The following is a 12375-nucleotide window of genomic DNA, read 5'->3' as shown; positions in this document are numbered from 1 at the left end:
AAATTAGCGCACACAAGACGAGCGGTGTCTAACCATTGTCCAAACTCTTAAAACGGTAGGAAGGGGAAGATGGAAGCTTGCGATGACAAATTTTTAAACAGGGGTCATGTCGAGACGACGTTTCGACAAGCGGACTTGTCTTTCTCAAGACTAGGACAGAAATGATTTTCTGATTTTCTTAGCGCTATAGCGTGTGTACGCTTCATACCCTCTCCTCCATTTTATAAAAGGAAGGAGAGGGGCAACATTGCATACGTGGGTGTGAGAGAGTGGGGGAGGGGTGGTTAGCCTAATTATGTATGAGTGAAGAAGGAAAGTTACTTCGGGAATAAAAAGAAAATAAGGAAGCGGTGGGAAGGTGAGGATGCACACGTGTTGCTGGATCCCGGCTGTTGAACCAGTTGTCAGAAGTTAACAACGACAGGCTTGAAATTCATAGACGGAAGTCTTAACTCGCAGTGCTTTTCTTTGTGTGTGTAGCATAGTGGATGGATTCAAGAGTTCTGTTATAAAAATTTAACAGAGTGTATTGCACTTGAAAATAAGATACGGCTCTGTACATTTTCTGTCTCTTACGAACCGGAAATTTGACTGAAGTATGTAGTGATTGAGATCGTCGAATTTGTGTCATAGCTGCTACATTTGAATGCTCTGCCACTGCGTTCAGTAATTTCTCTGCCGTGTTCGAGCGATGACTGCTTATTCTAACATTAACCAGCTGTCCTGTTTCGCCAATTCACTTTTTCTGGCAATATGAACATTCCATCATGTAGATATTGTTTGCACTAGTGCAGGTAAAACTAAATTTTATGTGATGGATTTATTCACTCTCGGTGTTTTGAACTATACGATGTCGTCTTGAAGGTGTTTGCAACTCCTGCAGCTTGTACAGGAGCAAGGTGTTACTTGGGCAGTTGAATGAGAGTATACTTTTGCATAAATTACCATGTTCTAAAATTTCTTATTGCGGCGATACACGACCTTTGGTACTTTGAGAAATACATTTCTAAGGCGCACGTTGCTTGCAAGTACTGCATAATACTTACGAAGAATTTGTGAGTGCATTTGAATATTTGGTTATAAATGCTGGTGGCTAGTTGAGTTGTGCTACGGGGTTTCTTTTAGGTAGTGTTCTTTTCCTATCTAGCTAACATGCTACGTTCTACTTGTTGTTTATAGCGTCTGGGGGTGATTTCTTTCAACTAATGCTTCCTTTAGGTTACTTGAGCGGTGGACGTATTTACCGTCGTCGCTACAGATGCTTCTTATTGCCTCGCTTGTCCGACGAAAATTTCTTGTTTGCAGTGTTGTAAGTGGTGACTAGTTTGATCTAGGTATTGTAGACTGTCTGTTGGTTTTCTGTAAAGCTTCGTCCTTAAATTTCCTGCCTAAAAAATACTGTTGTGTCTAGGAAGTTAATTAGACTGGGAGAATGGCACATGGTAAATTTAATGCCAGTGTGAAATTCGTTAAAGTGATCAATGAATGCATTTAGAGCGGTTATGCCATGTTCCCATATAATAAATCTGTCGTCCTTGTAGCGGATATAGATATAAGGCTTTACTGGAGAATATATAACAGGTCTAACTTTAAGTGTCTCGTGAATATGTTAGCGTATGTTGGCGCAAAAAAGGTTCCCATACAGTGCCATAACATTGCAAGCAGTAGGACAAATCAATTTCAAAATATTTTAGCGTCAGGGTTAATTCAAGTAACGAGAAGTAAACTTCGACATTAGGTGTCGGCTTGCTTTGAATGAGTGACTTTGACCTCGCTTCAATTCGTTCATGCATATGTGTATTCGCATATAAAGAGCAAGCATCTGGTGATACCAGAATGGCCGGATCCGAAAGTGTTGGTGTTCAAATAGTGTTATCTATTATTCGGAGTAAATTAGGTGTATCCTGAACAAATAACCTTAGAGTGGATGGTATTTTAGATAGATGATCATTCAGAATTTTTTATAGTGACTCAGTAAGCGTATTGTTGTTAGACACTTTAGGTTTGTCTAGGATTCTCATGGTAAGTAGTTCGCCTATGGAAACCTTTTGAATTTTATGAAGGAGGTATTTACGTAAGGTGCACCGGGATGGGTGTATTGGCTGACAATCGCAATGCTCACGTATTCCTGTGTCCCTTGCAGCACACAGACGGGAATGCGAAACGCTGAAAGATAAAAGGTAAGCTGTAAACTTTGCCCCTTGTTATTTTTTCAAGCTGACGGCGTTTCGAAAATGTGCTCGGCTGCTGCTCCCGAAAGACGTCTTTGCGTTCACTTTTCTAGGCAAATAAAACGTGCGAAATAATTTCTCCTTGTGTTCCCAAAAATTGCTGCACGCTGAAGCACGGCAGTTCTTGCAACGTTTTCGCTAGCAGCTGTTTACCAAGTGAAGGCGACTCGTATTCTTCACGCAGAAGCCGTATTCACGAAAAGAGCTTTATCGTGGCTAACTACATTTGCCTGCATTTCTTTGAATGTGCCGAGCACATATAATACTTGAGAAACGTTCGCAGGCATTGGCGAGTCATCCCGCTAAACGGCAGCTTAATTTGTGACACTCCAGGAGAGAAAACGAAACAACATGAAACAAAGATGGTTTAGCGCAGTCACTCCCTTCTCATAATAAACCAAGAACGCGCACTTGCTTCTAATTTAGCGTGTACTATTACCGAAATATAATAAACAAAACAACACATTCAACGAAATGTAGGCACGTGCAATCAGCTGCGATAAAGCTCGCAGCGTGAACGTGACTTCTGCGTGAAGCGTGTGAGTCACTTGTTTTTGGCAGCAGTAGCCGGAGCACATGCAGGAAACGTCATCAGCTTGAATAAAGAACAAGGGCCAAAGTTTACAGCTTACCTTTTATTCCTTCAGCATTTCGACTTCCTCTCTGTGCAGCAAGGTACGCAGCAATACGTCCGTATTGTTAATATGAGTCCATACACGCCTCATGTCACTATTCCTTACGTATGCGTTAACAAGCATGGACTGTGCGTACTGCGCTGCGCAGCGCCTCTCGCAAGGCGGCTATGCTACACGACGGCCGACACGGTATACAGGGTACCTAAATGTAAGCACACTGTACTCAAGCATTTTCGCCTCCATCAAAAATGCTTGAGTACAGTGTGCTTACATTCAGGTACCCCATCTAAAATGCAGCCGCCAGGTTCTTACTGTATTTTCAGGGTCAGTGCAATGCAATTAATAACGTGAATACATGCGAATTTTTATGTCGTCTTGGTGAGTATGTTGTGAACTTGTTCGGTGTGCTCTCTCGTTGCAAGAAGGTGACCATAAAGTATGGGGAAACCACTGGAGGCCATAAGTGCGAGACTAATTTCGACAGCCATGCCAGCCGTCCACCACAGAGCTCAACAAGGGGACGTTACACAACATGAAGGATACGCAGACGCCAGGTTTACGTGGCCGCTATAAACTAATATAAATAAACCCAGGTTGGTTATCGCACAGAAGGTTAACCCCTGCCACCTGGAAAAGTGGAAGTAAAACAAAGATAGGAGAGGATAGCAAAGATTAAAAGAGAGAGAAATACGAAGTTGTCAGGTGACATCTTCGCAGGAAAGGCAGGAAAAGACGACTGTCAATTTTGTCTGAATGGGTCAGCCCTAGGGTGCCGTCTACGCAACACCGGGACCAAAGGGATGTGTCGCCTTTTCGAGGGGCCTTAAAGGTATGGACACCTGGCGTCGGCCATCTAGAGGATCCCGGGCACGGCAATTGCACGCACGGCTACACTTTGGAGGGGGTCGACACACCCCATTGGCTATGGGATCCATGGTGACGCCACTCGGCAAACGCATGCTTGAGCAAAAGCTCCTGCCGGGCAGGTGCTAGCTGCTGAGGAACGATGCGCAGCAGATCTTGGGGCAAAAGAGATTTCTACTTGGGTGTTGAGACAGGAGCTTGTGCTGTGGGTACAAGAGTTCACGCTTATGGTGTATACGTATGCAGAGAGTACGTACCGTCTCACTGACGCTGGAGCGATGCACGGTGTTGCTTGAGACGCCCAATTTCTTTTTTGAGGCTGGCAGAGTGAGAATCTTTGTATTCTTTTATTGCCAAGGAAAGCTCCTCGTCTTACATCAGGCGATCCAGGAGTATGCCGGGGTCGCGAACCTGACGACCCAACCCCTGCACTTTAACTAGGCATGGCAGAATTATGTGGCGTGGTTCCGGGTGCCGCGTGAGTATCAACATATCGTCGCTGTCTAGCAAGGCATGAATATCGTAGCAGCGGTGTATTTAAACCGGGTCCATCAATGGATACTGTGGAGTCCTCACTGGTCGTCGAGGCCAAAGTTGGCGAGCTTTCTTAGTGTCTTTTTGCTTGGTAGGACATGAGGCAGAGGTCACATCAAGATCATTTGTACGGCGTAGACAACATCCAGTGCTGATGCTTCGCGTTGCTTTGTGTCATCCTCACAACAGTGAGGGGAGGATTGTTTCATAAGGCCTTGTTTGAACCAGGACTAACACTACACAACAGATGGCCTAAACGAACGAAAGCGCAGAACACAAGTGTAACATAGAATACCTTAAGTTCTGTAGCGAATCGAGGATCTCGAAGAGTGATAACACGTGGGACCACTGCCCATGTAACGGGCAGCCATAACCTGATGTGTAGAACACAATTCCCACAAGATCGTTTCAGAATCTTCAAGGGGGTGAACGCCATTAATAACATAGCGCCTTAGAATCGTGCGACTGTCGAGGTACCATAGTCGCACTGATCCTCAGTTACCTGTATATGGTGCAGATCTTTAGGCATCTCCCCAAATGACACAGCAGGAAGTCATACGAACACCGTATTGGTAGCTTTGTGAGGAAGTTATACGTTGAAATTTGGAAGTCTTGACGCAGGTGTCAAGAGCAGCTTGAACGATACGGTTGGGAAGAGTTAACATGTCGCATTTACAAGGAGGCTTGATGAAGACCTTGTACGATGACTTTGAGTTAGGTTCAGGAGTGTTTACTTCGGATCCAAAATTTGTGTGCATTTGGCGCGGTCCTTTCGGCACTGTGAAAAACGACGCATCAGACGCCCCTTAGACACCGTCTCAGAATCAGGCGATCCATGACTGGTACCATCATTGGGTCTCTTGGCAGAGGTCGCTAGCGAAATCAATGAGCTGACTTCCAAGCTGTTAGCACTAAACATAACTTCTTCAGGGCCATGACAGGTTACCTGATCCCCCTTCCAAGGTGACTTCGTTGTGGCAACACGAGACACTTCGGAACAGGTAGGCTGGTTCGTCGCTACAGCTGCACAATGCAACGCGTTGGCGCGTCGCAGTGCCCGCCACGCTTGCCTGTGCGCGAAGCCTGGCCTTACAGAATCGGACGATTGATGAGACGTCGAATAAGGATCCCGCCAAGGACGACGCACCATGTGATTGAGCATCTTGACACAGTTCACAGCAGCTCAAGGTTAAGAGTTCTCGGAGTTCTCATGTAGCAAAACCAGACCGATGCGTAGCCCCGTCTGACCACTTTCACTTCTTTTTCCTACATTTCGTTACACTGAAATGCGTTAGTATTAGCATTGGATGCATGCCCCGCCACGGTGGTCTAGTGGCTAAGGTACTCGGCTGCTTACCCGCAGGTCGCGGGATTGAATCCCGGTTGCGATGGCTGCATTTCCAATGGAGGGGGAAATGTTGTAGGCCCGTGTGCTCAGATTTGGGCGCACGTTAAAGAACACCAGGTGGTCAAAATTTCCGAAGCCCTCCAGTACGGCGGCTCTTATAATCATATGGTGGTTTTGGGACGTTAAACCCCACATATCATTCAAATCAGCATTGAATGCAATGGTGCAGCGGCAAGGGAATTCAAAGTTCATTGTACGGATCCTTGTTCAAGTGTTAAGGTATATATAGCGTCGAACATATATTTTCATGATAGAACATTGTATAATGGCCCACTCTTTCTCTCATGGTATCTCTGCGTGGACAGTTATATCTATTCCCCAAAGTCGGACGTTCTTATAAATACTGAAAAAACCACGAACCTAGTTGAATTCTTTAAACCTTCCAGTGCTCCACTCTCTGACGACATAACGTCTAAAGCATTAAATGGCGGCAAATCGCAATCTAGTCGCTTCTTGCCAATGATTGTGCCTTAGTTCATTGGTTTTTTTTTTCTACTTTTTCAAATTACTCGTTAAACAACCCAGCACAAATATGGTATATGTCTGACTACTTTTCCCACATTTATTTAGCCCCCGCTACGCTGTTACCTTATGCCCACCAGTCATGCTATTCTTGTCTAATAGCCCTTACAGCATTTGTGCTGCCTGTCGCACTGTCTTAATAGTTCTCGTTTTCAATTTAAACACCGATGCTGCATTTTCACACTTTTTTGACGTTGTGTATTATTGACCATGGTGTTGCTAACATGTTAATGCTCTCGTCTCTGGCCCCAATCATGATGATCAAATTCTATTGTATTCTATATTCATTTCAGTTGCCAGTGAATCCACTTGCTAAAATTGGCACTTTGTCGCAGTAGCCCTCTGTCTGCGTGTTCTTCACGCTTTACTTGAAAACGAGGTCAAATTTGCCGCTTCTTTTTTGCTTTTCAAGTATATTTAATGGTTTCTTTGCCTGTATTATAGACAATGGAAAAGTTTGAGCACGCACTGGCGATCTCAGACTCGGACAACGACACCGTGTTCGAGTGTATGACATCAACGCGAGTGGATATTAATCCAGAGACCATGACTGCAACTTACGCAATCTCACTACCGAAACCTGGGTGAGCGATAACGAGTGCCTTGAGCATGCACACTATCTTCTTTCTCCACGCGCTTTCGTTAGTGTTATTTGCTGAACTTTGAACTTGTGTGGAAGGAACCATGTGACGCAGGTTAGCATGCCTTAATAAAAAAAATGGTCCCCGCTCTATGACGTTCACTTGTGTTAAAATCGAGGCAATATTGTGCCCAAGAATTGTTTTATTTTTCCAGGGGCGCCACAGCACAAGAAAAAAGAACGAAAAAAAAGTAGGCTGTCGCAAACATATTATGGCACTTGAAAGAAACATGTGAACACGCTTAGATCACGTTCGGCAAAAGTAATATGTTATCGTGCAGGTTTGCCATAAAAAAACTGAAAACAAATCAAACTCTAATCAAGCCAAACTTTATTTCATCTAAGCAAGGCGAAAAAGGGTGGCGGGTTAAAACTGCCCAGCTACAGCTTGACTGAGTCTGGCACCCTGCAGGTGTTGCAGTTTTTGTGTTACACCCTCTGTTACTGTGTGCAGCGCCGACTATAGATATAATACATGCTGACACAAGTCGCCACAATAAGGCAAAGTGTGTAATATAATAGCGTAGACGTACATGTGATCAGTTCAGTGCTTCTTTTCCCCTGAATTATAACAGGTGATAATATGCTGAAACCAAAAGTAGAAAGTACTGGTAACATGCATATCTCGGAATCTTTCTTTCCTCCCTGTCCTACCCAAGGGTATTAAAAAAAAGCTGAGTAGTCAAATAGAAATAATCGTTATCATAAACCGGCCCGCACTCTTTTCATCCTCGGCCTCACCTCAGTCATCTTCATCCTCTGCTTCACTCCCGAATAACGTGCACCGATTTCTCCGGCGTGGCCTAATTCATCACGGCGTAGTCATTGACCTGTCACCCCTACTGATAACGCTCTGCGCAGGCAATACCGTCGCGCTGGATAGAAGCCTTGACAAATTCCTTCAGCACCGAATAACCCACATACTTGGAAAGCGTCATGGAAGGTGGTCAGCACTTGCTTCTTAACAGTCAGATCTGCGTCGCAAGTGTCATAGCCTAACTGCAGGATGGTAAAGCAAGGGCAATGCTAACGAACTTCAGCCAAGAATACGGCTGCGTGAACGTTTGTATGATAGTCACCTACGTGGATGATTTCGTAAAAGTCAGCAATGCTATCGCTCTCTTCGATGCTGCCGGACTTGCTTCGAGGAATCCAGATCGCCAGCCACATGTCAGTCCAATGCAAGCCTTGCGAGGTATATATACAAGCAATACCAGCTCAAAGCTGTCCTCCTGCACTTCAAGGAAGGTTTCTCGTCGTTGTCAAAGATCTGACGTACTCGTGTCCCTAAAGAATGCATTATAACAAAAAAGTACCTCACTGCTGTTCCGAACGTGCAATGATTACACAAGAAGCTAGGCCGTCTGTCTGTCTGTTTATCATTCATGCGTCCATCCGTTCACCTGTACGTTAATGTATTCATTAATATGTTCGTCCTTTATACTAGTCGGTGGCTTTAACATAGCCATTATGCACTTTGGGATCTAGCCTCTTCACTCCTCATCATTCATTTCGGGGAGATGCGTGGATTTTTAACTTCCCTTGATGTACAAGCCAAATGAGCTGTATAATTTGCGCTCATGCGCCATTAAGGATTCTCGTCTTGTTCAAAAAGCATTTAGATGCTTCAGTGGGCACAGTGATATCTCTTCCGTATAGGCTCACTGCACCAGTGATGCATAAAGTCTATAGTCTTTCTAACGTGCATGCGTTCTATAGCGGCTGGTTACACTTACCTTGAGGACACAGGCACTGATTTGTTGAAGTCTCCCGTATTAGCAGCATGTAGAATGCTTTGTGAAAATATACGTTGTGGCTATCACCCCAGAAAATACTGCCCGCGTATCTGAGTGTTTCGCTGGCAAAGGTCATCGAAAGACAATAGAATTCTGTCTGGTGAGGAAGAATAAAACGCTCATTCGACGTTCTGCGCGAGAAAATTGGTTGGTAGGTGGAAACCTTGTCGTTTTAATGAGGCGTAGAAAACACCCGCTTTATATATATATATATATATATATATATATATATATATATATATATATATATATATATATATATATATATGAAAGCGCATCCACTTTCATATTTATAACCTTGCGGCAACCGAAGTTATTCTTCTGTATGTATATATATATATATATATATATATATATATATATATATATATATATATATATATATATATATATATATATATATATATATATATATTGTTACGGGGAGAAGGCGTCTGAAAAATGCCTTACCTTTTGGTAAACAGGCAGGCATACAACATGGAGCCCGGTCTCTGCACGAACTCGCGCTAAACATCGTCCTCTTTTCTAGAATGTTCATTTGTGGCGCCCCGTAGCATCACCCCCGGCGGCGAAGGCACCGTCTCGGTGCTTGGCTGGTCTGAGTAAAATCGTTTCAGCCGAGTCACGTGAACAACGTCAGAACACGATCGCGCGCTGGTGGCGTTAAGAAGTTCAATTTCATATGTCACGTCGGTGACTTGGCGCACAACACGGTACGGACCTGAGTACGGTGAAGTCAGCTTTTCGCACAGGCCAACTCGCCGCGACGGCGTCCAGAGAAGGACTGTGTCACCTTGACTGAAGTGGACATCACGACGGCACGCGTTGTAGACCTGTCGTTGTCGTTCCTGCGAATCGCTCAGACGCCGGCGAGCAATCTCACGTGCCTCTAGAGCTCTAGAAATCACATCGTGGACGTATTCTGACGTGTGGCCAACGGCAGGAAGGAGCGTGTCGAAAGGCAACGTAGGTTCTCGTCCGTACAGGAGGAAAAATGGCGAAAAACCTGCAGTGTCATGCCGAGACGTATTATATGCAAATGTTACAAATGGAAGGGCGGAGTCCCAGTCACGATGGTCGGAAGAAACGTACATGGCGAGCATGTCCGTGATGGTTCTATTTAGCCGCTCCGTGAGCCCGTTGGTTTAAGGATGATACGCCGTTGTGAACTTGTGCTTTGTAGCGCAAGAGTGCAATATGTCTTGGATAACTTGTGATAAAAAGTAGCGACCCCGATCGGTAAGCAGTTGCCGAGGAGCGCCGTGGTGTAATATGACGTCTTCTAGAAGAAAGTCAGCGACGTCGGTCGCACAACTGGTAGGAAGGGCCCGTGTGATGGCATACCGAGTGGTGTAATCCGTGGCGACTGCTATCCACTTGTTTCCGCTGGCCGATAAAGGAAACGGTCCTAGTAAGTCAACACCTACCCTATAAAATGGTTCGGATGGGATCTGAATGGGTTGAAGGCGTCCCGCTTTAAGGGTTGCTGGTTTTTTGCGGTGTTGACAGGATTTGCATGAGGCGACGTAACGGCAGACGGATCGGTAAATACCGGGCCAAAAGAAGCGACGTCGAACGCGGTCATAAGTTCTTGAAACTCCCAGGTGACCAGCTGTCGGAATATCATGCAACTGTGCAAGGACAGTCTGACACATATGTTGTGGTATGACCAACAGCAGCTCAGGTCCGTAAGGATGCATGCTGTAGCGATATAAGACGCCATCTTGGAGCAGGAACATACGGAGAGACGGAGGAGTTGTGGGACCACTAAGCCGAAGGATTATATCTCTGAGGTGAGGATCACGGCGTTGCTGATCTTCGATGTTGCTAAACGCGGAAAGTGCCAAAACGCAAGTAGACTCATCGCTCTCAGAAAGGTCTGCTGAGTCTACTGGATGACGCGACAAGCAATCAGCATCGTCATGGTGGCGACCTGATTTGTAGACAACCGTGTAGGAATATTCCTGTAGCCGTAGAGCCCACCGGCCGAGACGTCCACTAGGATCTTTTAAGGACGACAACCAGCATAAGGCGTGGTGATCAGTGACAACCGTGAACGGGCGTCCATACAAATACGGCCAAAACTTAGCCACTGCTCAGACGAGTGTGAGGCATTCGCGTTCTGTGATGGAGTAATTTCGCTCTGCTGGCGATAAAAGACGGCTAGCGTATGCAATAACGCGCTCGCAGCCATGCTGTCGTTGTGCCAAAATGGCTCCGATGCCGTGGCCACTGGCGTCGGTACGCACTTCCGTTGGAGCGCATATATCAAAGTGGCCGAGAATCGGTGGCGTCGTAAGTCTACTCGTCAGTTCAACGAATGCTCTGGTTTGTTCAGGTCCCCACACAAAAGTCACATTTTTTTTTAGTAGTTCCGTGAGCGGTCGTGCGACGTCGGCAAAATTCCGCACAAATCTACGAAAGTAAGAACAAAGGCCCACAAAGCTTCGAACATCGTTCGCAGAGGTCGGCACAGGGAAATCTTTGACGGCACGGATTTTCTCAGGATCGGGACGAACACCAGAAGAATCGATAAGGTGTCCAAGGACAGTGAGCTGCCGGCGGCCGAAGTGACATTTCGACGAGTTTAGTTGGAGCCCTGCTTTGCGGAAAACCGAAAGAATTGTTGAGAGACGCTCGAGGTGAGTTTCAAAAGTTGGCGAAAAAAACAATGACGTCATCAAGGTAGCATAAGCAGATTGACCACTTGAAACCGTGAAGAAGAGCGTCCATCATTCGTTCAAACGTAGCCGGGGCATTGCATAAACCGAACGGCATTACTTTGAACTGATAGAGCCCGTCGGGAGTTATAAATGCCGTCTTTTCACGGTCCAGATCATCAACTGATATCTGCCAGTACCCGGAACGAAGGTCGATGGAAGAGAAATAATTTGCGCCACTAAGGCAGTCAAGAGCGTCGTCTATCCGCGGCAGAGGATACACGTCTTTTTTTGTAACCTTGTTAAGATTTCTGTAGTCGACACAGAAGCGCCAGCTGTTATCCTTCTTTCTCACAAGCACAACGGGCGAAGCCCAAGGACTTGAAGAAGGTTCAATGATGTCTCGGGCAAGCATCTTGTCGACTTCTTGCTGGATCACGTGGCGCTCGGTGGAGGAAACTCGATAGGGTCGCCGGTGTACTGGATTTGCATCACCGGTGTTGATCCGATGTTTTACGACGGTCGTTTGACCTAGGGGTCGGTCGCAGAGATCAAAGACGTCTTGATACGACGCAAGAAGGCCACGAAGCGCAGACACATGCTCGGCCGGGAGATCAGAGGCAATCATTCCAGTTATGCAGTCTAGTGTACTGCGCGACTGAATACTTGCAGATGACGGTGTATCCTCTGTTAAGGCCGATATGTCGTAGTCGCCGGCAGGGGCAAGGGCTGCAAGGGATATTCCTCGTGGCAGCACTTCAGAGCAAAGTCCAAAATTCACAATAGGGAGACATGCCACGTTGTTCTTCATTGTGATGATGGTGTGGGGGAACGCAACATTGTGCGAACAGAGTACTGTAGGATTAGGTGAAATGACATAATCGCCGTCAGCCACAGGTGGATCAGAAGAGACGTCGATATACGTCACAGCTCGACAAGATAGGCGGACAAAGTCGGCAGAGCATAGCTTTGGCGGCGCAAGATCAGGAGGGTCAACGGCGTGTGGTAGGACGAGCTGAACAACACCAGCAGAACAGTCAATTAGGGCGGAATGCTCTGACAGAAAATCGAGTCCCAATATGATG

General features: G+C 45.9%; 1 protein-coding gene across 2 annotated transcripts in view; it reads left to right on the top strand.

Moving 5' to 3' along the window:
- The window catches only part of LOC119178416 (uncharacterized), a 35005-nt gene that overhangs the window by 10456 nt on the left and 12174 nt on the right, over positions 1 to 12375 (top strand). For both annotated transcript variants that reach the window (XM_037429615.2, XM_037429614.2), the window contains exon 2: positions 6639 to 6778. In XM_037429615.2, the coding sequence (XP_037285512.2) occupies positions 6639 to 6778 (140 nt within the window). The remainder of the gene's footprint in view (positions 1 to 6638; positions 6779 to 12375) is intronic.

This window comes from Rhipicephalus microplus, chromosome 1 (genome assembly GCF_043290135.1).
Source record: "Rhipicephalus microplus isolate Deutch F79 chromosome 1, USDA_Rmic, whole genome shotgun sequence".
Taxonomy (NCBI): Eukaryota; Metazoa; Arthropoda; class Arachnida; order Ixodida; family Ixodidae; genus Rhipicephalus; species Rhipicephalus microplus.
This window is presented reverse-complemented; position numbering and strand designations above follow the sequence as displayed.